Source organism: Melanostigma gelatinosum (assembly GCF_949748355.1).
Source record: "Melanostigma gelatinosum genome assembly, chromosome: 22".
NCBI lineage: Eukaryota > Metazoa > Chordata > Actinopteri > Perciformes > Zoarcidae > Melanostigma > Melanostigma gelatinosum.
This window is the reverse complement of record NC_136655.1, coordinates 1,819,983-1,846,811: the sequence shown is the minus strand read 5'-3', so window position 1 is coordinate 1,846,811 and position 26,829 is coordinate 1,819,983. Positions and strand designations below refer to the sequence as shown.

Here is a 26,829-nt window from a genome sequence, read left to right as displayed (position 1 = left end):
TTTCTATTTTTCTAAAACAAGTCCATTGTTTTTACTTTAATACAATTCATATCTCAACCAGGACTGTGTATTTTAAGATAGTCTGCTGCAAGTAGCAGAAGAATTATCAGTTTAATAACTCAAAGTCATGCCTCAGAACCTCAGAGGTGGAGCCAGTTGTTTACGACTTTATATTCAGTTTTGTCCAGTGGTTTCAAACATAAGAAGTCGGACCCCTCCGAAGGGTCACCAGTTAAATCTGAGGGGTCGTGAGAGAAGAATACACACATGTACAGTCATTTTTCTGTCAATAAAGCTACAACAGCCACCCTTGTTCACACACACACACACACACACAGTTTGTGTGTGCAGAGAGGAACTTTCAGATGAACGAATGAGAGGAAAGATTGTGTGTTTAAAAATACTCCGGAGAGCTTCTGTAAAACCAGCTCACAGAACACTCGGTTCTGGTTCCTCTGAAGGTCCAGTTCAGTTTAAACCCTACAGTTTAAACACTTACACATGTAACACTACATTTCAGGTTTGTTTTGATTCACCACTTAAATAAATTAGATCACTGGAGCAGGAAGTTGTTCAGTTGAAGGTACGTTCCCCAAATTTAGTTTTAAAAACCCAAATGTAGATACTTTTTGTAACTCTACTACGACTGGTACATAGACTCAGTGGTGGAGGATGTATTCACATAGTATCACATAGAAAAGTAGCAAAAATAAGGACAAAAAATTGTCATTTTGAGTTTTTTTCTGCATTAACTACTTTTATTTTTAACACTTTAAGTACATTTACCCGATAATTCTTAAACTTTTACTTTTATGTTGTATTGCGTTATTGTAAAACGTAATAAAACACAGATTTATTTACATTTCATTTTTTAAAGCATCCAAACCAGGTTGCACCTCTACTCCGTAATGCATTTATGTTTTACAAAACAATTAAATTGTTTGTGAGTAACATTCTTTTGTTTAGAACTTGTTGCCCTCAAGCGGCCAAATAACAACTAAATAGAAACGTCTTCTTTGCGGACCACCGTTACATGAATAGCTGCCCTAAGCATTGCCTGACGATCTGACAAACTTCTAATCTGATTTCAAAGTTCCTCAAATATAAACAACATTCATGGGTTAAATTAAGAAATTCAGGACGAAATTTATTTGTAAATATTGCCAAAATATAACTTTGATTGATTTAATTTAGATATTTTCAGTAAGGCATAATTTGTAGAGCCAACACCAGGGGTCCTTCTGCAGTTCACACAGAAACCAACGTTAATGACCGATGTTTGTTATGCTACAATTAGCAGGTAAACCTTTTCATGTTTTAATGCTATTTACACGCTCAAAACAACAGCTAAACATCTATTTATGATGTATATTATTTTAAGTTTACACCATGATGACTAAACACACACTAGCTGCCAGTTTAACGTGGTCAAAACGTTTGTTTACATCGTGCATTCAAGTGGCTAACGGCGTTAGCTATATGCTAGCGCTAACTCTGTTGTTGTTATTCATTTGTGTTCACATTTAAAACGTTCTATCATCTTAACAAGGCCATGCAACGGATTGTTTTCTTCAAGGCTAACATGAAACAGATTATTCAGCCAAATCATGAACATTAAAGAGAGTTAATGTTGTCTTCCTAACCAAAGCTGTGCAGCTAAGCTAGGTGGCTAACGGTGTCTGCAAAGAAGCTGCTGTAACGTTAACTGTTACGTGTCAGATGTTGGCGGTTGGAGTTTATTTTTACCGTAATATTATTCCACTTCTGTCCAATTAGCTGGTAGTGCTAGACGTATACATATACAATATATATACATATATATAGATATATATATATATATATATATATCTATATATATATAGATATATATATATAGATATATATATCTATATATATATATATATATATATATATAGATATATATATTTAGATATATATTAATTGTCTATATATATTGAATATATTGTCTATATATATCACAGCATATTTATCAATGCAGATGGTTAGAAGAGCATTAAAGCATCAAGGAGATCCTTCATAACAACCTGTTTTTGTAGTCTTTCCTCAGTATGCCTGCTGAACGCAAGCGCTCAGTAAACATGGATGAGAAAGACGTTTGCACCTCCAGCAGCAAGGAGAAGGAGAAGGACAGAGATGGTGAGAGAAGACCAGCGTCCACCCGAGACAAAGCCAAAGACGAGGCCAAGATGAGCGGCAAGGAAGAGAAGAGGAAGCGCCTGGAGGAGGAGAAGAAGAAAAGGGAGGAAAAGGAGCGGAGAAAGAAAGAGGAGGAAAAACTGAAAGCGGAGGAGGAGCAGAAGAAGAAAGAGGAGGAGGAGAAGAGACAGCAGGAGGAGGAGGACAGGAAGCTTCAAGAGGAGGAGGCCAAAAGACAACGTGAGGAGGAGGCAGCTCTCCTGAAGTAAGTCTGGAGAACTTTGTTGTTGTAAAGCCTCATTTTACTGCTGATTAACCCGCAATAACAGATAATTTGCACCAAAAATCACAGTTTCTCCTCAGAGTCAGAACGCAGGCATGATAAACAGTTTCATCATGATCAATATGTGTTGATAAACAGCCATAAATATGCGTAGAAATCATAGAACATTGACCTCCCTTATAACTTCAGATCTTTGCTGTCTTTCATTTTCATAAAAACGTTCCATTTGACCTCTCCTCTGCAGGGAAAAGGAGGAGGGACATCAGCTGCACCAGGAGGCCTGGGAGCGCAATCAGTGCAGGAAGGAACTCCGCAGCAAGAACCAGAACGCCCAAGAGGGTCGGCCCGAAGAGGCCTTCTTCAGCCGCCTGGACTCCAGCCTTAAAAAGAACACGGCCTTCGTCAAGAAGCTGCGCACGCTCACCGAGCAGCAGCGAGACTCGCTGTCCAACGACTTCGGCTCGCTGAACCTCAGCAAGTACATCGGCGAGGCCGTGAGCTCCGTCGTGGAGGCCAAGCTGAAGATCTCCGACGTCGGCTGCGCCGTCCACCTGTGCTCCCTCTTCCACCAGCGGTACACCGAGTTCGCCCCGTTGCTGTTGCAGGCGTGGAAGAAGCACTTCGAAGCCAGGAAGGAGGACAAGTCGCCCAACGTGAGCAAGCTGCGCACCGACCTGCGCTTCATTGCCGAGCTCACCATCGTCGGCCTCTTCACGGACAAGGAGGGGCTTTCTCTGATTTACGAGCAGCTGAAGAGCATCATCGGAACGGACCGGGAGACGCACACCCACGTGTCGGTGGTGATCAGCTTCTGTAAGCACTGCGGGGACGACATCGCCGGCCTGTTGCCCCGCAAGGTCAAGCTGGCCGCGGAGAAGTTCGGACTGGGCTTCCCGCCGAGCGAGATAATCACCATCGAGAAGCAGCAGCCCTTCCAGAACCTCCTCAGGGAGTACTTCACCTCGCTCACCAAGCACCTGAAGAAGGACCACCGCGAGCTGCAGAACACCGAGAGGCAGAACAGGTGAGTGTCCGACCCGAAGGTTAAGCTTTGTTCATACTCACTATACACAGATGGCACGGAAGCTTTTATGCTCCATGCGCTGTTGTTGCATTATTCTCCAGTACGCCAGAGGAAGAACTGTGAAGAATCAAAAAGACAACGATTATAACTCATAGATACGCTCATAGACTGTCGGTGGAACCGGCTAAAAGCCAGAAACCAACCTCCACTATAAGGAGGGATTGTATTTATCTGTAAACTCATATCTCATATTCATAAACTACTTCATTACCTTTATACAAACCCTGTAAAGAAACAAGTCGAGTATTGTGAAATGAAGATTTTAAGACCGTCTTTCACTGTAAAAGTGAATTGGCCTTCTTTACATAATCCTCAGACATGTAAACAGTGTTTTTATCAGTGAACTATTTGTAACAGTCATGTGATCGCGTGCGCCAAGTTCCAAAACTTCAGATTTGCATGACCCACGCGCCGGCCATGATTGCGTCTTTTTCTGGCGCGCTCGCCAGCTTCACCACGTCGACCGTAAACTAAGCTTTAGTGCTCCCTGGTCACTCTTTCTCTTCCTCTTCAGGCGGATCCTACACTCCAAAGGGGAGCTGAGTGAGGACAGACACAAGCAGTATGAAGAGTTTGCCACTTCCTACCAGAAGCTGCTGGCCAACACGCAGTCTCTGGCTGACCTGCTGGATGAAAACATGCCCGAGCTTCCTCAGGACAAGACCGTGCAGGAGGGTGTGTGTCTTGGTTAAATCAAAAGATGTCCTTTAAGGATGTGACATATTTGTTTTTAACTCTACGTGTAATGTCGTGTCCCCTCTGCTCTCTCAGAGCACGGCCCCGGCATCGACATCTTCACCCCCGGTAAGCCCGGAGAGTACGACCTGGAGGGGGGGATCTGGGAAGACGAAGACGCCCGTAACTTCTACGAGAACTTGGTGGACCTGAAGGCCTTCGTCCCCGCCATCCTCTTCAAGGACAACGAGAAGAGCGGCCAGGCCAAAGACAAGGACGACGCCAAAGGTGCGTTTGATAGATCACGAAAGAGATTCACACAGGTTGTTTTTTTGTTGTTGTTCTGACCGTGTTGCCGTCTGGTTCAGATGGCAAAGAGGTGAAGGACGCGGCCGGCACCACCACCGAGGAGCTGGAGCTGGAGCTGGAGGCTCTGGACATCGCAGATGAACCTCTCGAACTGGAAGGACCAGACGAGGCCGAGAACGAAGAGCTGGCCAAGAAGCTGCTGGACGAGCAAGGTGAACACCAGCCTCTTTCACAGAAAGCACCGCCGCTCTTTAAATGTTCGGTGGTGTTTTTTTATAAACCTTTATTTTTGTAGAACAAGAGGATGAAGAGGCCAACACTGGGTCCCACTTGAAGCTGATCGTGGACGCCTTCATCCAGCAGCTCCCCAACTGTGTGAACAGAGACCTCATCGACAAGGTGAGGAGAAACAACCAAGAATGCAGCGTCCATATTGTCTGCTCGACAAAATACAGATGGTTTCATATTTAGACAAAATGATATTCTGGCAGTATTTTAGACATGTTTCCTCTGCTAGATGACTCGCTCTTGTGTATAACAAATACTTACATGACAGGTTGATGATCTCGTATCTTTGAATTGACTCCTGCAGGCTGCCATGGACTTCTGCATGAACATGAACACCAAATCCAACCGCAGGAAGCTCGTCCGAGCTCTCTTCACTGTCCCCAGGCAGAGGTGAAGCTGCAGACTAATCATTTCATCGCCCTCAGGATGGAGAGAACGTTGGTGTTTATATCGATTGAAATAGCTGCAGTCACTCTTAAAGCTGCACTAATGGATGTTTTTATGTAAATAACAGATCATGTGGCGCTGCACTGTACACCACCTGTTGGCAAAACAACTTCATATTTAGATTATGTGCATGTTATGTTTACAGCTTGTTCTGCTGCCTTTGAGTGGAGAAAACAATCCATGAATGCAGCTTCTTTTTAAAGGCTCATTAACACAGGAGGCATTTCAGCTGCCTTATACTTCCAGCCTTGTACTGTACCTCCACCAGGGGGCGCCGTCGTCATAGTTTATAGTCTGAAGACTCCTTCTACTGTTGCAGGTTGGATCTTCTGCCCTTCTACTCTCGCCTGGTGGCAACTCTTCATCCATGCATGTCGGACGTGGCTGAGGACCTCTGCTCCATGCTGAAGGGGGACTTCAGGTTCCACGTAGGTCCTCCGACTGCTGCTGAATAATTTACTTTTTTTTGTTTTATTGGGACTCAATAGACGGCTCTGAATTAAACGAACCACCCCAAAACTGTTTTGTTTTGTGCTGTAGATTCGGAAGAAGGACCAGATCAACATCGAGACAAAGAATAAAACCGTCCGGTTCATCGGGGAACTTACCAAGTTCAAGATGTTCTCAAAAACCGACACGCTTCATTGTCTCAAGGTGAGATCGGAGGCTTTCTTTTCAATCTCTGAGCTGATCAATGCACATGAAACAATAATAATATAAAATGTGTGTGTGTGTCCCAACAGATGCTGCTGTCTGACTTCACCCATCACCACATAGAGATGGCCTGCACGCTGCTGGAGACCTCCGGACGCTTCCTCTTCAGATCCCCAGACTCTCACCTGCGTACCAGCGTCCTGCTGGTTAGTGAACGGGTTGATAGTGACACTGAAAGAACTGATTTAAGATGCTTTTGTGTGCATAAACGGCTGATTGTTTCCTAATTCCTGCGTGTTTTCAGGAGCAAATGATGCGTAAAAAGCAGGCGCAGCATCTGGACGCCCGCTACGTGACGATGGTGGAGAACGCCTACTACTACTGCAACCCGCCGCCCATGGAGAAGACGGTGAGGAAGAAGAGGCCGCCGCTGCAGGAGTACATCCGCAAGCTGCTCTACAAGGACCTGTCCAAAGTCACCACGGAGAAGGTGCTGAGGCAGATGCGCAAGCTGCCGTGGCAGGACCCCGAGGCCAAGAGCTACCTGATCTGCTGCATGGTCAACATCTGGAACGTCAAGTACAACAGCATCCACTGCGTGGCCAACCTGCTGGCCGGCCTGGTGGCCTACCAGGAGGACGTGGGCATCCACGTGGTGGACGGAGTCCTGGAGGACATCCGGCTGGGCATGGAGGTAAGGAGGAGACGTAGTGATACTTCTATACACATACATGTATATTTCTGTTTGTTTCTGCACTGGCCTTTTACTTTTAACTACATTTAGCTGTTAATACTTTACTTAAGTACATTTCTTCAATGCAGGACTTTACCTGAGTATGTTCACAGTGGTGTATTTCTCCTTTTACTTCTTCATCATCATCATCATTCCTCCGTTCATTCTCAGGTCAACCAGCCCAAGTTCAACCAGCGGCGGATCAGCAGCGCCAAGTTCCTGGGCGAGCTCTACAACTACCGCATGGTGGAGTCCGCCGTCATCTTCCGCACCCTCTTCTCCTTCATCTCCTTCGGGATCAACCAGGACGGCAGCCCCAGCGCCCTGGACCCTCCGGAGCACCTGTTCCGCATCCGCCTGGTCTGCACGCTGCTCGACACCTGCGGCCAGTACTTTGACCGCGGCTCCAGCAAGAGGAAGCTGGACTGTTTCCTCATCTACTTCCAGGTACGTCTGCTCCCAGGAGCACCGCCGGTCGCTGTGTTTAGTGGTGGATTATCAGTGTCCGTTATCACCATCTTTATTTCTTTCTTTACCTACAATGGTCTTAATCTGCCCTCGTTACGACGCGTGTCACTTTCCTTTATGCCTCTCAGGTACGTCGTGCATATACGTGACTCATCGAACGTTCTCTCGCAAGAGACTTCTAAATAATAGAGAATAACAACGATGTCCTGTATGTGTCTGCAGCGGTACATCTGGTGGAAGAAGAGCACCGACGTTTGGACCAAGGACCACTCGTTCCCCATCGACATCGACTACATGATCACCGACACCCTGGAGCTGCTCAGGCCCAAGATGAGGCTCAGCTGCTCCCTGGAGGAGGCCACCAAGCAGGTCACCGACCTGGAGAGGGAGGTGCTGGTCAAACTAGGTAGGAGGACGTCTGTAGGTGGTTGACGTTTATATCCGGCGTTTAATTATCGCCGCATGCAGGGTGACGGATGCAGCCGGTCGTCCCGGCCGAGCAGCATTCCTCTGTGTGTAGGAGGACGACGGCGCTGCTGCATCACTCCTCTGTCTGTCAGACAGGTTTCATTTATTTTTATTGTTTTAGTTCATGGAAACACGCGCATACCGAACACATGCGCTCACTGGGAAAGAAACGATTCTATCGTCTGACGTCCAACGCAGAGTTCTGTCTGCGCAGAGAGTTTAGTTCAAGCGGCTCGCTCCAAACTAACAGTACCGCGCGCCGATTAATGGATTCTTCTCATCAGTCATTTCATATGCAAAGATGACAAACTATGGTGTCAGATCAGTCTCAATATTAATGAGAGAGAGAGAAGGAAGAAGGAAACAGGAAACGTCCTCCCTCATTGAGGATCACTGTTCTTTGCTGGTTTCAGCCCAAACCTGAGTTTCAAGATGTCGACTGTGAATGTTCAGAGAAGAATGTAAACACCAGCTCCTCCCTTTAGAGAGACTGTGTGGAGGCAAAGTACTGGACAGTGTAACAATACCCCGTTACAAGGTAAAGTCCTGCGTTCAAAGGGTTTCAGTAGGAAAATGGACTGAACACTTGTGCCTCACTCGGTCATTTCTGAACATTTTAAACCTCCTATGAAAAGTCTTTCATAAACTATGTCGCCAAAACACAGACATTCAGCCTCTTAAGGGCAGAAATGTCCCTAAATGTCCCCATTCACACTGTGTTTAAGTACATTTCACGAGTAAGTGTACGCGCGTGCGTGTGTGTGTGTGTGTGTGTGTGTGTCAGAGAGAGTGATTGATGAGCCCCCCCCCCCCCCCCCCCAAGCTAAACAGTGGGGCCATTGTTTGACGCTTCATACTCTAAACCAGGATCAGGCATTCCTGAGTGACACCAGACCTGATCTTCAGCTCCTGTCTGACTTCATTCTTCTGTTTGGTTTCTGTCGTCACAATGAAAACCATTCGACTCTTAACGAGCGCAGAAGAAGAACACGCGAATGACACAATGAGTGTTCCTTCTATTTATAACTGAAGCCGGAGGTATTCGCCTGACTTTTAATGCAGAATATTCTGTGTTGTTGGCGTTTTTTAAATGATTCTTCTAAAGCGTTTCCTGTTGTTGATGAAGGTCTGGCCATGGGGAGGGACGGCCGCTCCAGCGCCATGAGCGAGGAAGACGACGACGGCGACGACGACGAAGAGGGCGGCGCCGAGACCGAGGAGCAGTCGGGCAACGAGAGTGAAATGAACGAACAGGAAGAGGATGTGAGTCTGTTATGACAACGATGATGATCTAACTCTTCAAAACTTCACCCTGTTTGTCCGCTCGCCTCGTTCCTGAAACTCGAATCATGAATGCGATGACGTGACGGCGGATCTGACTGAATTGAATCTGGAATGAAACGTCTCCATCGTGATGTCGTGCGTCTTGTTTTTCCACAGGAAGGGTCGGAGAACGGAGAGGGGGAGCGGGAGGAAGAGGAAGAAGAGAACACCGACTACCTGACCGACTCCAACAAAGAAAACGAGACCGATGAGGAGAACAACGTAAGATCGACCGCACGAACAGCTGTAGATGAGACGATCAGCGCCTCAGATATGCAGATTGTTTAACGTCGGCCGTGTGTGTTTAGGAGGTTACCATCCGCGGAGGTGGCCTGAAGCACGTGGCGTGCGCTGAGGACGAGGACTTCATTCAGGCTCTGGATAAGATGATGCTGGAGAACCTCCAGGTAGCACGTCCTGGAAACTTCAGCTGACACGTGAACGCGAGGGGGAAAGTTTCCTACAAACAATACCACTTCAGTCCACAGGGGCCGCCAGAATACACGAAACGAAAGCTCCTCATAGCGGCTTCAAACTGATGAATTCTCCCTCTTTTGTTGTATCTTCCTTGTAAATATGAATCAGTTTTACCTTTTATTTCTTTCTTTGGTGCTACTCTTATATACTTAGCTATATTTTATTGTTTTATTTATTTTACAATGACCGTAAAGATAAACCTTGAGCCTTTGCGTTTCCCTGTTAAGCCTTTGAAGGATAGTTACAAAAATAAGGAATTCATTACCAAATACATCCATTGATTGGTCCGAAATCCATATTAGCTTCCAGAAGATGAACTTTTCAGTAAATCTTTGCACAAAACAAGGACTTTGGATTTTGTCTTCCATCACTTACATAAAAAGAGGCGACGTTTTGACGTCCAGTTGAACACGAGGAACGATAACGGCAAGAAAAACCTGTTTTAAATGCATATATGGACGCCTGAATGTCGTTATTTGTGAAGCTATTATATTTAAATATGTCTGTATAGTTGGTGGTGCTGTTGAATGGTCTAACGCTACACTGACGGGTGTTTCTACTATTATGTCTCCGTCATTTATATCAACGAGCGTCGGCTAAATAACACAACAACCTCCATGAAGAGAGGATTTATCCCCAGAGTGAAACATTACGCTTTGATCCAAACATCTCTGAAAAGGTACAACTTGTGTGTTTTGCAGCAGCGCAGCGGCGAGACGGTGAAGGTGCACCAGCTGGACGTGGCCATTCCTCTGCAGCTGAAGAGTCAGCTGAAGAAGGGCGGCTCCAGAGAGCCGTGCATCGGAGAGGACGACGCCGCAGACGTCTCCGACACCATGCAGTTCGTCATGCTGACGCGCAAAGGCAACAAGCAGCAGGTAGCGTGCACGGAGGACGACGGCTGTATTAACACATGCAGTACATCATAATATACACCGAGGCAGCACAGTGCAGCCTGTTTATGGACCGATTAAAGGTGACATCACTGCCCAAAAATAATCAATGTCGGAGGAAGTATTCAGGTGTTTTACTTAAGTACAACAAACAATTGTGTATCACTTTAATGTTGATCATGTCGTAGCTGTTGTTGGATCACAACCAGGCAGCAACCTAGTGAAGTCAAAGCTTTGTGTGTTAAAGCTGCATTCTCTCTAGTGTCCACCAGGGGGCGACTCCTCTGGTTGTATAGAAGTCTATAGAAAATGACTCTACTTCTCTCTTGATTTATTACCTCAGTAAACATTGTAAACATGAGTTTATGTCTCAATCTCTAGTTTCAAGTCTTCTTCAATACAGCATGATGTTCATTTAGTACATTATGGTCCATTTAGAGTCACACAGACCATAAAGCAGGGGATGCTTTAGGGCGGGGCTACACGGTGATTGACAGGTCACTACCAGAGTCCTTTCTTAATCTGTAGTCAAGGATCAGGAACTGTACGACAGTTTATAAATGACAGTGATACACGTTCACTGCCTCCTACAGAAACTTCTCACACACACAGTCTAGGAATAATATTGACTCTGGACTTGTGCAGTGGTGGAATGTGTGGTTTGAGAGCAGAGACTGGTTCTTGTACTGCAGCAGGGTGTGTCCGGCTCGAAGGGTTCAATAAAGCGTTCGGTCCGCTTCACTCTCTGTTTTAAAGGACAGCGGCCAGAAACACACACGCAAATAAAATAAAGATAAAATCACATTTCATGTGAAAGTTTGGAGCAAACACAGAACATCTTTGTATGATGTGTGGACGAGGAAATGACTTCTCTCTCTGTAAACAAACACCAGGTTACTGTGTGTGTGCGTGTGTGTGTGTGTGTGTGTGAGGGTGTGTGTGTGTGTGAGAGAGAGAGAGAGGGAGTGTGTGTGAGACCTGGACTCCTCACATGGCAGAGATTTAGATGAGGATTGAAACCACTCTCATGTCTGTGCGGTGAATACGAAGCTGCAGCCTGTTAGCTTAGCTTAGCATAAAGACTGGAAACGGAGGTAAACGGCTAGCCTGGCTCTGGCCAAAGCTAACTGGCGGTCGGGAGGACGTTTGGGGATTTTGGGCAGTGAAACAAAGCCAGGGACTGTACCTTTAACTCTCAGCTTTCAAAGAAAATCAGCTAAACGCCAAAAACTAGCTGTCTAGTTCCAGATCTTGTGTATCTCATACCAGTGTGTGTGTGTTTCTGACCGACAGTATAAGATCCTGAACGTGCCGCTGTCGTCCCACCTGGCGACGAACCACTTCAACCAGCAGCAGGCCGAGCAAGAGGAGCGCATGAAGATGAAGAAGCTCACTCTGGACATCAACGAGAGGCAGGAGCAGGAGGACTACCAGGGTACGAGCTCAGGGTTTCAAAATGACACATTTCTCAGGTTTGAAGATCGTTGGAAACATTTGGGATGTTAGTTCACAGCTCATTTGCATATAAAACATGGGTTTTGTTGTTTTTTAAAGCAGAAAGGTGACATATGATTGTTAATAAATCTCCTCTGTGTGTTGCAGAGATGATGCAGTCCCTCGCTCAGCGTCCGGCTCCGGCCAACACCAACCGGGAGCGCCGGCCTCGCTACCAGCACCCGAAAGGTGCTCCCAACGCCGACCTCATCTTCAAGACCGGAGGAAGGTGAGACGCTTTCACTGAAGCGGCCGGCCCGGCGCTCAAAATAAACAAACAAACAAAAAAACAACCACCTTCCCCAAACAAACAAAGTGCAGAATGTGTCGGATGGCGATGTGAGGAGCAGCTGCTCGTTGTCTCAGGTTTGTTGTGACTCTTTGAACGGAGCGAAGCGAGACAGGCAGGAGAGGCGAGACAGGACAGACGAGCAGGAGACAGACGCGTCACGGCTTCAGCCCCAAGTTAACAGAAAACAAACAGAGAAAGGATTATTGTTGAGGACTTCCTGTTTATATTTGCACTTTTAACTGATTCTGATTTTCAGTTTTCTTTTCTTTTTTGTTTGTTTTTTAAAGCTCTGGATATATTTGGAAAATAAAGATTACTTGAAGTTTATACTTTGACATCAAACAGCACCTTGTGTGTCTTTCTTGCTTCTGTAAAGTGGAACGACGACACAGCATGAACGTTTTGTTTTCTCTCGAGGGATATGATGTTTACGGACCGAGGTGCTTTTATTTTGGTGAGGAGGTTTTTAAAAATAGTTTTTTTTAGATATTTGAAGATAATAAAAGGGAGGACAGAGACAGGGAAAGGTGTTTACAGGTGGAGCGGAGGGTGAAATGTGTGATTTGGCTTCAGTAACAGTAATAAAACGTTTATAACAAGTATTGTGTGTGTAACAAAGCCTGATATCTCTTCTTCCTCTGAGCCACAGAGCTCCATTAAAAACACATCAATGAGACACACTGTTGTTCCTTCATCACCATCAACGCACCCCAGTTAGTCTTCATCCGCCTCTGAAAATAGTCCATTAAAAACTACAGTCGGCAGCAAGAAATGACACTAAATGAACTACATCTTTGTGTTCTTAAAGATTCACGTGTTTGTTTTGGTCTTTTCTTTAAACTTCATCACTACAGCAGCATGTTTCATCATCCGCTACATCTGCTGCTGCAGACTTCTACTAAAAACACTTTGGTATGAAAACCAAAACAATAGCTACGGAAGCCCAGAGAGGAAATTAAGAAAAACAATTCTCGTGACCCAAATAGTTTTCTCACCTGTTCTTAAGTCATAAACACGGGAGATAAAACTTACAGCACACGGAGAAAATTGTTTCGTTTTTTTCTCATTTGACCTCTCAGGGCTTCCGTACCTGCATGATACTCATTGTAAACACCAAACACGTGTTTGCAGCTGAGACACATTATATACTGTGTATATTATACATTACAATATAGATCATGTATGTTTTCACACATTTACCAATAAACACAGTAAAATAAACTAAAAGCAACTACTTCAAATGTCAAGAAACATGAATATAGAACACACAAAAATACTGAAATACTACAAATATGTGTAATATATCTGTTTAAAAAGAAAGCACCGTCTCTTTAATTCCTCAGCATGTATTAGATCATTTTAGGTAATGCTGATATTTGTTTTGTCTGATTTAAGTCGAGTCAAGTCCATTTGTAGTCAGTCAAATATATTGACACATAATCTGGATCTTTTTGTTTTGTCATTGTCCTCATTGTTTGATATTTTAGCAAGTTAATTCAGATATTTTAACACATTTTGTAATTGGTATTAATGAACATCAGTATAAAATACAAAATGTAAACATGTCTGGTATTTATGCCTGTAGTCCAGAGGCAGGTAACAAAAACGTAAATATTACAAGTGACAATGTACAGATACAAATACACAAAAAGAAAACACAAAATACGTTGTGTCAATGTAACGTCAATAATAAAAGTGAACAGAAGGAAAAGGGATTCGTCAGGTTTTTAATTGACTGGATTATTTACTGGGTTTACGTATGTGTTCTAAGTTGTTGTCATCGTTATATTGTTTCAGCCTCGTGTCTCATCATAATCATTTCTCATCGATGGCGGCGAGCTCTTGCACAAGCGGCACTAATTTGCATTATAACGAGGAAAAGTGTGTTTTTCTTTCAGCCATTTGAACTAAGTACCCGTTTCCTTATTTCACACAGAAATAGAACGCTCTGTTTCTTTAACAAACATTGCTCTCATGTAGACAAACGCACCCAAAGAGAGGCGAAGTCCCGCCCCTTCCTGTGTCCCCCATGGGACCTTATTTCGGGAACAATATGTACGGCGAGAGACAAATAAATTAGTTTATTCCGTTTTAATTGTGCCCTAAATTACACAAATGATGTTTGTCAATTTCAAGTGAAGAAAGTGTGTGAAACTACATCTCAATGAACTACAACCTCTCGTCTCGTACAACCTACGTTACCTCGCTAGCTATCTAGCTAACTTAGGTAACAGCTATGTAATGTTACGTCACCCGATGTGTTTTATCCAGCGACTCTTTTTTTTAGCCGGGAAGAGAAAGTACGAGCGAGACCCGTTCTCTCCCGTGTTTATAGAAAAAAATAATTATATATTTTAAATTTTTATTTTACTACAGGATGCTTTTTCCCCCCAAGTGTTTGTTGTTGTAATACTCATTTCGGCCACAAGAGGCTGTGAAAACACAGAAGAGAAAATAATTTATATCAGGTGGTTCAGGGCTTCCGTACTTTTCCCGATGCTCAGTATAAACTCACTGAAACAAAGAGATTAACTTGTTGTTGTTGTTGTTGTTGTTGTGAGTACGTCCTGGTATGAAACGTCACGTGTTGTCTTTTTAGCTACATATGTTTACAGTCTCATACTTGACGTGAACAAAAGATCTTTTAAATTGACAAACATCATCATGTGAAATGATTTGTCTCTTACTGTCACGAGATAAAGTCCCATGGTCCACAGGAAGGGGCGGGACTTCTTCGTCCCTTCAGGAAGTTGTTGGACAGACAGACTGTCCCCCTGTTGCTCATCACGTCTACAGTAAATGTCTGCTCTGTCCTCCAGGAGACGCTGATTGGAGTCTGGGTCCGGGCTGATCGAGCGAGCAAGAGAGCGAATGAACAAGCAAGAAAGAGAGAGAGAGAGAGAACGAAATATCGGAGGGGAAGCCGGTCTAAACAGGGAACCGAACGAGTCCTCCAGACGCCCCCCCCCCCCCCCCCCCCCCCTTACTCCTTTCCTTCCCCCTGAAGCCGGGACAGACCAAAACCCTGAACCGGATCACACACTTCTTACCCGACGAGGAGAGACTAAACCAAAAGGGTCAGAAGTCCCGTGGGGGGTGATGGTGGAGGTCAAGACAGATGGCTCTCTTTTCTTTTTTTGTCTGTTGCCTGAGATGACAAAGAAAACGACAACTGCCTGGATCAGAACTACAAAGATGACTGAACACGTGAGCGGGATGGACGGCTGGACGGCGATGGGCGGGACAGGAAGTCGGAAAACGGAGTCGCCTCCCGCCGCCAGGTGGAAAAAACAACAAAAAGTGACTCATATTTAGGAGTTTAAAAAACCTGCGAGTGGATAGAAAGTGTGCACGAGACTAGAGAGGGACGTTTTCTTTTTGTTGTTGTTTTGCAACTTTTGCAACGTCGACGGAGACGGAGGGCGGTGAGGTTTTAACACCGGTCACGTGTTAGTACACGTTGAAATGTGGCCGATGGTGCGAGACTCTCGTGTCGATCCAGAGTGTCGTTTTCTGGTTATAATGAAAATATTAATCATATCGTTATAATTTGGGAACACTTTCTGTTTCAGGTCGGTACATTTCTTGACAGAACGACATCATTTGGCACCAATAGATGATGTTCCGAGGCAGCTGTTTGAGCCATTAGTCAAAAATACTCCGGGGACTACTTTCATGATTGATTAATCATTTCTTAAAGGGACAGTACACCCTAAAATCAAAACCACAGGAACTGTTTTTCTTTCTACGGAGCTACATTCACCGACCGTATATCACCGGGCAGAAGGAAGCTCAGTGACCCGGTTGGTGGATGTAGTTCGGTAGAGAGAAAATAGTGAAAAAACATGATTTCTGAAAAGGTGAACTGTCTCTTTAAATCATTATTTCTAAAGAAACATTCCAAACGTCTGTAGTTTCTCCAGGTGATTAATTCTGTTTATATTATTATAAGTTTAATATGTTGGGGGTTTCGGGCTGTTGTAATTGTTTTTTTTATAGTGTATAAACCAAATAATTAATTGAGAAAATAATCAGCAGATTAATTAAAAAATTCAAAACGATCATTATTTACCGCCTGAGTAGAAAACATTTTTATTTATATTCATCACTAAATCAAATAACTTTCCAGGATCTTGCCTTTCAATCGACATTTACTCAAAATGATGGGAAATGATGAGACCCCTAAAATAAAGAGTTACCGACTATTTCTTCTGATAAATGCTTAAAGATGTAATTTTGACACATACCTACAGTTAATTGTCAGATACAGCAGCCTACCATCCAGTGCGGTGGTTTGGGAAACATGCTACTAACCGGAGGAGCTCATGTGGTTAGCGTAGCTTAGCACAAAGACTGTAAACGGGGGGAACAGTTAGCCTAGCTTGAACTCAAAGAACAACAACAGCGACAGAGTCTCAAACCATCGGACACTTCTATCCTTCTAGATGTTTTATTTTTGTTCTCTTCTCAGATTTAGGAGCATCTAAAGAGTTCGATTTGACAACATTCAGCTTGCTTTGATTTGTGAAGTGTAACGTGGTAAAAGAAGCTCTTTTCTTTAGTGGATAACCGTGCCTGACGATATCGTCATAGATTCATTTGATCTGATAGATGGATAAATATACTCTGCTGCATGGCTCTTCATGTCATTTGTAGTGAAAAGCGTCCAGCGGCGGCTCCGGTTTAGTTCAATCTGTGTCTAGATTCCTGCAGAGATAGAAGAAGCAGCTTCCTGTGGCTTTGTGTCTGAGCTCATGACAGAACTATCTCAATAAATGTATGAAGATCACCGCTGTGTTCCCAGGTCTGTGGATGAGGTCGTGTTATTCGCCTGTTTTGAGAGGGTGCGCCCTGTTCGAGGTCTTAATTACAAGGCGAGCAAACATAAATGTGTCCTCATTTCCTGCTCCTCTAAACACTGCGAGTGGTCTCGCCGACGTCACGAGGTCTGTCCGCCATGTTGGAGTACATACAGATCCTACATGGCGGCGAGTAAACAAGGAAGTGCGGCGAAAATACCATACTTTGAATCACTGGATAGTGCATCAAAGGTTCGCTACCTGGCCAAATTGAAGGTTATTGGTAACTTGGATCCCTATACGATGAGTGCAGATCCTTTCAGTGCCGATCCTACTTATCTTCCATCGGTAAACTACGCCAACATCTACACGTATCTCGTGAACACCCCCAGTCCTTACACAAAAGACGAGTTGGAATTAACTCATCAGCGTAGTCATGAACGAGGAAGAAAGACCTACACATGGCGGCTGTGTCCAAGAAACGGCGACCTTTTAGCCAGGAGACCTTTTGTTTGTTCCTCCTGTGAAACGAGAAGTCGATGTTTATTTCCCACGTAACTTGCGTTCTTCAGTAATTAGTTATTTTAACCCAAAAGACGATATTTTACCAAATCTAACTACGGTAAGTATTTCACAATGTTTTCCTAAAGTATGTTACGATCTTTTCCTGAACCTAAGTATGTTACGATCTTTTCCTAAACCTAAGTATGTTACGATCTTTTCCTGAACCTAAGTATGTTACGATCTTTTCCTGAACCTAAGTATGTTACGATCTTTTCCTGAACCTAAGTATGTTACGATCTTTTCCTGAACCTAAGTATGTTACGATCTTTTCCTGAACCTAAGTATGTTACGATCTTTTCCTGAACCCAAGTATGTTACGATCTTTTCCTGAACCTAAGTATGTTACGATCTTTTCCTGAACCCAAGTATGTTACGATCTTTTCCTGAACCTAAGTATGTTACGATCTTTTCCTGAACCCAAGTATTTTACGATCTTTTCTTGGTTTTTAGAACAACGCTGGGTATTTATAACTTAGAGAAACAGGTGCTTACCAATCAAATGCAATGCTATTTAATGCACGATAGGTACAAAATGGTGTTTTCTTTCGCTGGAGTATTTCCTGCCAGGCAACCAGGAAGTTACTGGTCTGCGGCAAAAAATAATTCGGCAGATAAACATTTGTAAAACAGAGAAATAGTTGCGAGCTTTAGAGGTGCTGGAAGGTCGATTTTGTTACATTTGGTCTTAGCCAGGCTAGCAGTTTTCCCCGCCCCATTTCCAGCCTTTATGCTAAGCTAAGCTAACGGACATCTGCTAGAAAGCGATCAAGCATATTTCTCAAAATGTCTACCTTTTTCCTTTCGAAGAGAAGGAACCCATTTTAGGAACTATTTACTTGCCAAAAGTAAACAGATCTTTATGTGTAAAATCAGTGTCGTGCCCCTTTAAGAAAGTCGCCCAGAACGCCTCCTCATCACCTTTAAAACATCCTGTAAGTTTCCACTCAGGTGAAATATTCCACAGATGTGGCCAATCAGTGAACAGCACCAGCTTTTACATTCCAGAGTTAATTAAAAAACAACTGAGAAAATAAGTCACTATTATTCTGTTTAATGATTGATGACAACAATTTCAACATATGTATTTTAAGCAAAGTATATACAGTTTATAATGTAGATAATATTATTTAAAATAAGTCAGACAGTATACCAGGGTGTTATAGCAGCAATGCTCACATGATCTTCCCATTCACACACACACACTTTAAATCCCTGTTATGTGCACATTTGTACACTTTGCACAAAACATTGCCTTATAAAGTATGTTTCTGTATACTCTATGTATGCACCATTAGATACTTCAAAATGACTGTAGCTGAACTACAGAGAACCGGAGTCTCGAAACGAAAAAAAAACATATTCACACAGGAAAAAGTACCTCGATACTTCTTCGTGGGAACAAAATATACTTCAAAAGTTGCTGTAGGTGAACTACAGAGGCCGGAGTCAGTAAACAGACACACACACACACACACACACACACACACACACACACACACACACACACACACACACACACACACACACGCACACACACATGTGCTGGTACAACAGTTAAATAACACACTTTGCAAAATGTCCCAAAGTATTCGACAACAGCTCACCAGGAATAAAACCACAAGTCATCCAGGATGTATTTCTAGACTCTGTGGTTTTTAGTGCTTGTGTTTTTGTTCAATGCCATGTGCTCGCCCATCCCTAAAGAGCACTTTTAAAGTATTCCCTCTGCGTAGTAAAACAAAAAAAGTAGAGGTCCTGCCCACAAAGCCAATCTACAGTCTGTGGTTTGGTGTGGGAGGTTTGAGTAAAAATATCGTCCAGCTTCACATCTTTCGAGAAAGCTCTTTGCACCGTGACTCCTGCAGCATTGTTATCCCAGGACGTCAATGGAGGAATCAGCTTCCATAACACTTTGTGTGATTTTCTTGTTAAGATTCGATTCCACAGTAAGATAACAACCGTTCTGCTCTTTACTGCATAGTTTGTTGTTTTCAGAAGTAATAAAATTGCACCCAAGAAAAGTGCCTTCAACTTTGTTCTTTCCCTAAAGTGCTGACAGAAAAAACAACGCACACACTCAAACTCACTGCTGACTAAAATGCCCAAAAGTCGGGAGATAACAAATAGAAATTATTTTTTTTAAAAGGCGTAACTTCACACACATTAATTTCACTCTGCTGTTAGCTGCTGGAAGGAAAGTGACACCGTAAAACAAATGATATAACAAACTGGATCCAGAAACCAACATCGGAAACTCTTTTCAGAGTATTTTCAAACGATTTTTTTTTTTTTTAAAGGATTTAAAATCAAATAATTTGCAGCTAAAATACTCTATAATTTAACAATTTATTGCTTTCTTTTTTTGTTGATCTAATTACTCTTGTGCATAATTAGCTGCGGTTTAAGTTGCAGTTATAAGTATCTTCTTGCAGCTAAAAACATATTCGTGTTTTAAAAAATGTACATCTTTTATAGGAATTTAAAGGAGATTGTGTCTTACAGTAACAACATATAAAATGTTTCCAGTCCTGTTCACAATCAGCCTCGTGTCAAACAACGGGGATTCCTGCAGCAAGATGATGCTTCTCTTCACATCACTTTGTTCCCAAAATGTCTTCTGTCGAGGTATAATGATGTCTTGGATCGGCGGCAACATAAAGCAGTTTATCTGTCCAAACTATAGTCATTGAAACAGTGCAACAGCTGCACCGTGTCACAACGGTTTGTCGGAAGTGAGAACTGGCTGTGCAGGTCTATCGTTGGATCTGTCTCCATTCCTTTGTAAGAGTAGGTTTCTCTCCAACCACACCTCACACTCAGACATACATGGGGACACTTCTAGCATTCCAACCTCCACCAGCAGGTACACACCGGAGATTCAGGCTCGACGGGATTGGAGACTTGATTCCCCAGAGAGTTCATCAAGACTCTTTAAGCAGTCCCAGTTTCCTCAACGCCTCCCTGCGCGGTTCGTCCATTGCCCCCCGTCCGGAGAACTGCACGGTGATGCCTTGGGGACGAAACATGGAGGTGGATCTCCGCCGGCGTTCAGGGGAAAAGGCTCGCGGCGCTGGTTTCTGAGCGGTAACGTCGCCGTGGTAGGAGTGCCGATGTCTCGGGGTCGGCACTGGAGCTTTGAAACTCTTTGCCGGGCTCTCTGAAGGGCGAGTCAACCCAGTGGTGGGGTTGAAGGTTCGGCTCTTTCCTCCATAACTGTTAAGCTCGATGGGCAGCGGCTCCGATTTGGCGGGCAAGGTTGGACCCTTGTTAATATGGAAGCTGAGGATGTCGGGAAGGTCGCTCCTGGTCGTGGCTACAGGAGCAGGAGCCATGACTTTGGTCTTTCCTCCGTAGGGATTGAACTCGCTGGGGTTAGCCAGCGCAGTTGGCAGGACTTTGGGTTCATGGCTAGACGGAGTTGTAGATTCGCTCCTGGTTGAGACAGAAGGGTTCACCTTGATGGATTTCCCCCCGTAGCTGTTACATTCCAGCGAAGTGACTTCAGGCGGAGGGGGGAAAGACGACATTTTATCCAAAGGAGGTGGTGGGTAGTAGCTGCTCAGTTGGTGGTTTCTATCGTCAAACCTCTTGAGAGAATCTGACCGCAGAATCTCTGGTTTTCTGTCAACGGGACTCTGACTCAGACGCGGCATCGTAACATTGGCTTCTGGCAATTTCATGGTGGTGTCCGTTGTTGGGGGAGCACTGGCCTCCATTGGTTTGGCGCTGGTTTCTGCATGCGTCGGAGGATTCGGAAAAGTGCCGCTCGGGGCGGCGAGGAGCGACATTTCCTTGGGCATGGCCTGGTTCCTGTTCAGGCCCAGCTTAGACAGGGCCTCCATCCTGGATTTGTCTGGTGAGGGGTCCTTGAAGGAAATGCTGCGAGTGGGAATATTTCGTGCCGTCGGCTCCACGGCCGGCTGAGGATCCTCTTGCACCAGAGGGTTTGACGTTCCCGATAGGTTAGCCAGCATCTGCGCCCGTCTGTCCTGGATGTTCACATTACCCAGCGACTGGTTCTGGTGCTCCTTGTTGCTGTGGGTCACGCTGATGTTAGCAGGGAAGCGGGACGGCCTAGCAGAGGTAGGAGGACCATGTTTAAGATGAAGATCACCGACTGGGCTCTGTGGCTTGTCGGACTCCTGGCTGTGACTACGGAGGAATGAGGAGGAATGCAAGTTAGTTCCACCTCCCCGGTTATCTGCTATCTGCTGGGCAATCAGGACCGGGGTGGGGATGCAGCCTGGAGGATGGTAGGAGGAGTGGTTGTCTGTCGACCCATAGCTGCCGCTTGGTAGTGGAGGGTTGTACTCTGAAGGCAAGCTGTCCATCGAATTTTGCCTTGGCCTCATCTTGAAGTGGCTTACAGGGTTCTGAATCATCATACTCTGAAAATCTAGGAGGAACAAATTGCAAAGTGAAAATCTGAGAGACTACAACCTGACCAATGACGAAATACAATACACTATCATTGTATTCCTGGCTACAAGAACACACTGCTGTACGCTACCTGGACTGCTGGGATTGAAGATTGGCTCTTTGGTCTGCACCAGTTCCGGTTCTGGGCTGACCAGGTATATAATATCCTGGTCTTTAGGATCGGGTTGTCTGGCCAAGAGGGAGGACACAGTGGGATTCGAGGTTGGGGCTCCGTCGACTGGCTCCAGGCTCTCGTCAAACGAGTCGATGGTCTTCTCGAAGAACTTGAGGCACTCCTGCTCCTCCCGGCTCAGGTACTGCAGAGCATCATCTTCCTGTCGAGGCCAAAGAGGAAGAAGGAAATTAGTTGACATGTTGTGATTGTCTGAGGTTATTTCAAGCTCTTTATGAATCCCCATAGATACCAAGAAATCAAAACAACATATTTTTAGAGTTGTTATTGACAAAATAATATTTAGAGGGCAAGATTTAATAAAGTTGCTTCTTAGGATGAAGTTATTCTGGGTTTTCTAAACTGGGCAGTTGTTTGAAAAGGTTAAAATAAGGAACGAGACTTTTTTCCACTGGATTATATTTGTTCTGTAATTTTTTGTGCAGAAGAAAAGTTATATTGAACCCCATGTTGCTAAACCATCTGCTCTCATACAGTAGTCATGTGTACAGACTGAACACAGGTCTGTTTGTTCCTGCATCCCAACCCTCCAAACTACTTTCCGACCCTGAATTTAGCTCAAACGCCCCTCTCTCCTCTCCTCTCGCCATCTCTGCTTCACCTCCACTGTAACCTGTCCAGCTCAGCACAGGTTTGAAACCGAAGAATAACTCAAAGGGATATCCACGTAACACGCATTGATGACGCATTGATTTTGCTGCTTCCCTTTGAGGTCTGTTTTTCAATCCTGATAAAGATCGAGTCCACATATTTAAGCCAAACCACATGGCCGTGGGGAATAATCCCCTGTAACAATGTCAAACTAAGTAGATGTGGAAGGACTGAGCCACAAAGAAACGTATTATATTACAGGTAAAACTTACCAGAGCAAGTATTTGCAGACAAATCTTTTCAAACACTTATTGTTTTGTGTAAATCTAATGTTGCCAACAGCAGTTAAACTAAATAATCTCAACTCAAGTTCCACTTTCTAGCCTTTTTCTGGAGCTTTTGACCGCCGATAACTCCATCCACTGATTAAAAACAGTGAGAAGTTTTACACTTACATTTTTGTAGGTATTTAACAAACGTGTCTTATTCGTGACATTTAGGCTTTATGCTAAGCTAACTAGCTTTCTGCAGCGTCATATTTACTGCAAAGAGATGAAAGAGGTTTCAATCCTCTTCTCATCTGAACTCTCAGAGAGAAAGAGACTAAGAGTACTTCCCAAAGCTGAACCAAACATTCAGCACTAGTGCGAGTACTCGTCGAGTGACAAATGAACAACAGAGAGTTTGACGACAAAATGTTTTACTGTAATTACACGGCCACCAGACCGAAGGAAACGGCTTATTTTCAGCTATTTCAAGGGGATGACCTCGACACGGCAAAACAGGGTTTGTTGCCGACATTACGAGGCCTTGTTTTTGCTTTGCACACACACACACACACCTGCAGCAACACCCAACTGAAACCAATAAGAGAGAAACACACCGATCTGCTGGTTTCAGCCGGTATATTGTCGTGAAGCAGCTTGGGAACCTATAGAAACTGCAGCTCAACCGGTTCTTGTTGTGTTGATAATGAATGTCATCCCCCGAAGGCATGCGAAGGGATTAAGTTGTTATTTCTCAGCGTCTGTGATGACTCTGTGCATTGTGTTAAAACGAGACAGGGCCTCAGTCAGCGCGAAGTACAGTTTGAATAATCAGCTGTTCACCTGATACGCTGAATGTGTGTTTACTGACAATAGGACAAGACAACTCTATGCTCCAGGAAACCGAGCACGAGGGTGTAATTATACACACCTGTGTCTCCAGTGATGACAAATAAATCAGCTGTATTTATTCTAGTTGGCAATTATCGAAAACAAACGTATAATAGTTTGATGTTTTGGGAAATACATTTATTTGCTTAGATTGATATCACTCTCGTACAGCCAGCAGCCAGTTAGCTTAGCATAAATTAAAACAGGGTCAGGTTGTTCTTTCTGCTTATCAGTAAATTATTTAGTTGAAGTCATACTTCAGCATTTTAGGAAGTACTCTTATTCACTTTCTCTCTGAGAGTTGGATAAGAAATTTGACACCGCTCTCATTTCTGTGCTTTAAGTAGGCTGGTTAGCTTAGCTTAGCATACAAAATGAGGTTATTCTTTCCGCTTATTAGCTAATTATTTTGTTAAAGGAATACGCTACATTTTGGAAAGTAGCTTCTCTTATTCGCTTTCTTTCTGAAAGTAACATAAGTTAAGATGATACCACTCATGTCTATACGCTCAGCAGAAAGCCTGCAGCTGGTTAGCTTAGCTTAGCATAACAACTGCAAACAGGGTGAGGTTGTTCATGTTATTTAGTTGAAGGAATACTTCAACATTTTGGGAAGTAGCTACCGGTACTCTTATTTTCTTTCTGGACACCACTTTCATGTCTGCACGAGTATGGAGCTGCAGCCAGCAGCTGGTTAGCTTAGCTTAGCATAAAGACTGGAAACAGGGAAACAGGCAGCGAGCCTGGCTCTCTCCAAAAGTAACAAAATCCACCTCCAGGCATTTGTTCCAGAGCTCAAAGGATGTAAAAGTGCACAGATCTACACATGTGGAAGATGTTTTACCCTCTAAAATGAGACAAACGTCGAGTAAAGCGTTGATTAACTTCTAACTTCAGTGGTTTTCAGATACTTACGCCTGGCCTGGAGCTTCGACCACCTCCTCCGTTGACCCTGTGCTGGAGCTGAGGGTTTCCCTGCAGACGGGCGTCCATGGTGCGAGGGTCAGAGGTCATCAGGACATCTCACGGAGGGTCCGGTGTTCCCTGGACGGCACGAGGACAAAACCAGAATCACATCTGGTCTCGCTCTGAAGAATCATCTAATCTTCTTTTCAACGAGTCTGGAGACACAGAGAGATCACGATGAGGTCAATCGACGTGAGAGCGTAATAGAGGGAGCTGTTTACTCATAATGACCAAAAGAAGAAGTATTCAGATCCTTTACTGAAGTAAAAGTACATAAAACTGTAAACATACTCCATTACAAGCAGAAGCCCTGCATTTAAAATCAGTACCAAAGTAAAGTACTCATTATTTTCCCCTGTAGCAGCTCGAGGGTGAGTTCGTTTTAACTACTTTGATTACGGTTAGTTTAGTCCGGGGGTTCTCAACGTAGGGGTCGGGCCCCTCCAAAGGGTCACCAGATAAATCGGAGGGGTCGTGAGATGATTAACGTAAGAACAAAGTTCTTATGCACAAATTCATATTAAATGATTTTAAATGTTTAAGGTGTCTTTGGTGGAACTGATAACTTTGTGACAAGAAGCTCCAACTATACTATTTATTATATCAGAATAATACTGGAAATACTCCAGTAGAAATCATTGCAGTACCACTCAGCATCCCAGCAGAGAGACACACCTGATGGACCAGTTAACCTGGAACAGGAAGATGCAAAACAGGCTCCTGAAGCCGAAACCGGAGTCTTTGTTTCGACAACACATTCCTCTTTGATGCTGCTCTGATAAAAACCTCAGAAGAAGAAATAACAAAGAAAGAGCTCCTTGTTGAGGTCGGAAGTAACTTTAACCAGTAAAACCCAAACTGATGGATTCATTTAGTCACCCAAACTACAGCATAATGGCATCTCTGCCAGGCCATCTATTAAACCAAGAAAGAGTTATGCCATTTATAAAGTCTTTCTGTTTGGTTCAAATGCTTTAATTCAGTTTTAGTGTTATTGTGTTTGATGTGTCATCGGCACAGTAGCCATGGGTAATATATTGGTCATTGGGTCATTTTGATAAGTGTTATTTTATTTATTTTTCTTTGTGTTATTCGCCCAAACAAATATGTGGCGATTTTGACTTGTAATAGAATAATCTTTATGATTCTTTTGGGTCAAAAACACAAAAAACTGTTAATTTATGTCCCGGTGTTTGTGTTACGTTTGGAATTTCTAACCCGATAATATTATTTTGACCTATAATAGTATGAACATTTGTATATTTGTATTGTTATTTATCTAGTGGGTCATCAAACTGAAAGCTAGCAGCACCAGAGCTTTTTATTTGAACCCAGTGTTTATTAAATATTAATTTTTTAGCTGCACAAAATGATGTGAATGTGGTATATTAGCTGAACACTTTGGAACAAATTAATCTGCAATAATAAAGCTCATATTGGCAAAGAAAACAAACAGGCCATCCACATATTTAGCTGTAATTTGACGATATTACATTATATCTATCTATCTATATACAATCATTAGAAGTACAATACCTTCTGTTAGTTGAAATTAATTCTCCATAATGGAAACAAAAATATAAATTCATCATGACTTACCGAACCACTCCACAGATCTGTCATCATAAACCAATAACCGGGTTCTTCAGGGAGTCCGCATCGACGTGTATCTCCGAACACTTCGTAGAAGAAGACTTTAATCTTGAAAAGTCCAAATGCGTTGTGCGCTCGGTGAGCTCCGCGTGCGTAATGACACCACTTCGGCGCATTACGCAGCGCTTTAAAACCTCCAGGAAACTCCACCCACTGCCGCCAGGAGGGTGTGTGTGTGTGTGTTTTCATTCAGGTGTGTGAACAAGTGTTGGGAGTTGGCTGCAGTGACACAGTGGAAAGTTATCTCACACACCCGCCTCAGAGTTTCACTAGGATGTGTTCAGGAGCAGTGGGACATTAAAGCGTCACCATGTTTTGCTCTTTTTATTGGAATCGAGGAGATTTTTTGTGTCCTTGAAATCTTTCCACAACACTGGTTGTCATTCTGTTGCATAAAAGTACTTTTACTTTTGATACTTTGAGTATATTTTGCTGAAAATAC

At 43.8% G+C, this 26,829-nt stretch overlaps 2 protein-coding genes across 3 annotated transcripts; one reads left to right on the top strand and one right to left on the bottom strand.

Moving 5' to 3' along the window:
• The first annotated feature begins 1,259 nt into the window (after nt 1-1,259).
• upf2 (UPF2 regulator of nonsense mediated mRNA decay) lies at nt 1,260-16,814 on the top strand. Of its 2 annotated transcripts, XM_079294572.1 has the most exons (21): nt 1,260-1,300; nt 2,058-2,422; nt 2,685-3,464; nt 4,039-4,199; nt 4,296-4,487; nt 4,568-4,720; nt 4,804-4,907; nt 5,101-5,186; nt 5,563-5,671; nt 5,784-5,897; nt 5,987-6,103; nt 6,202-6,591; nt 6,802-7,077; nt 7,321-7,504; nt 8,693-8,829; nt 9,007-9,111; nt 9,198-9,296; nt 10,068-10,244; nt 11,553-11,694; nt 11,862-11,982; nt 14,865-16,814. In XM_079294572.1, the coding sequence occupies exons 2-21, from the start codon at nt 2,070-2,072 to the stop codon at nt 14,872-14,874; spliced, it is 3,810 nt and encodes a 1,269-aa protein (XP_079150698.1). In that variant the 5' UTR covers nt 1,260-1,300; nt 2,058-2,069; the 3' UTR covers nt 14,875-16,814. The 2 variants fall into 2 exon arrangements, with proteins under 2 accessions (XP_079150698.1, XP_079150699.1); XM_079294573.1 differs by lacking the exon at nt 14,865-16,814 and having other exon boundaries at nt 11,862-12,978.
• A 1,884-nt stretch (nt 16,815-18,698) lies between these two features.
• Nucleotides 18,699-26,468, bottom strand: proser2 (proline and serine rich 2). The gene is made up of 4 exons (XM_079294844.1): nt 26,334-26,468; nt 24,684-24,889; nt 21,919-22,162; nt 18,699-21,804 (listed from the first exon to the last, which is right to left on the bottom strand). The coding sequence occupies exons 2-4, from the start codon at nt 24,780-24,782 to the stop codon at nt 20,330-20,332; spliced, it is 1,818 nt and encodes a 605-aa protein (XP_079150970.1). The 5' UTR covers nt 24,783-24,889; nt 26,334-26,468; the 3' UTR covers nt 18,699-20,329.
• Between the last annotated feature and the right edge of the window lie 361 nt (nt 26,469-26,829).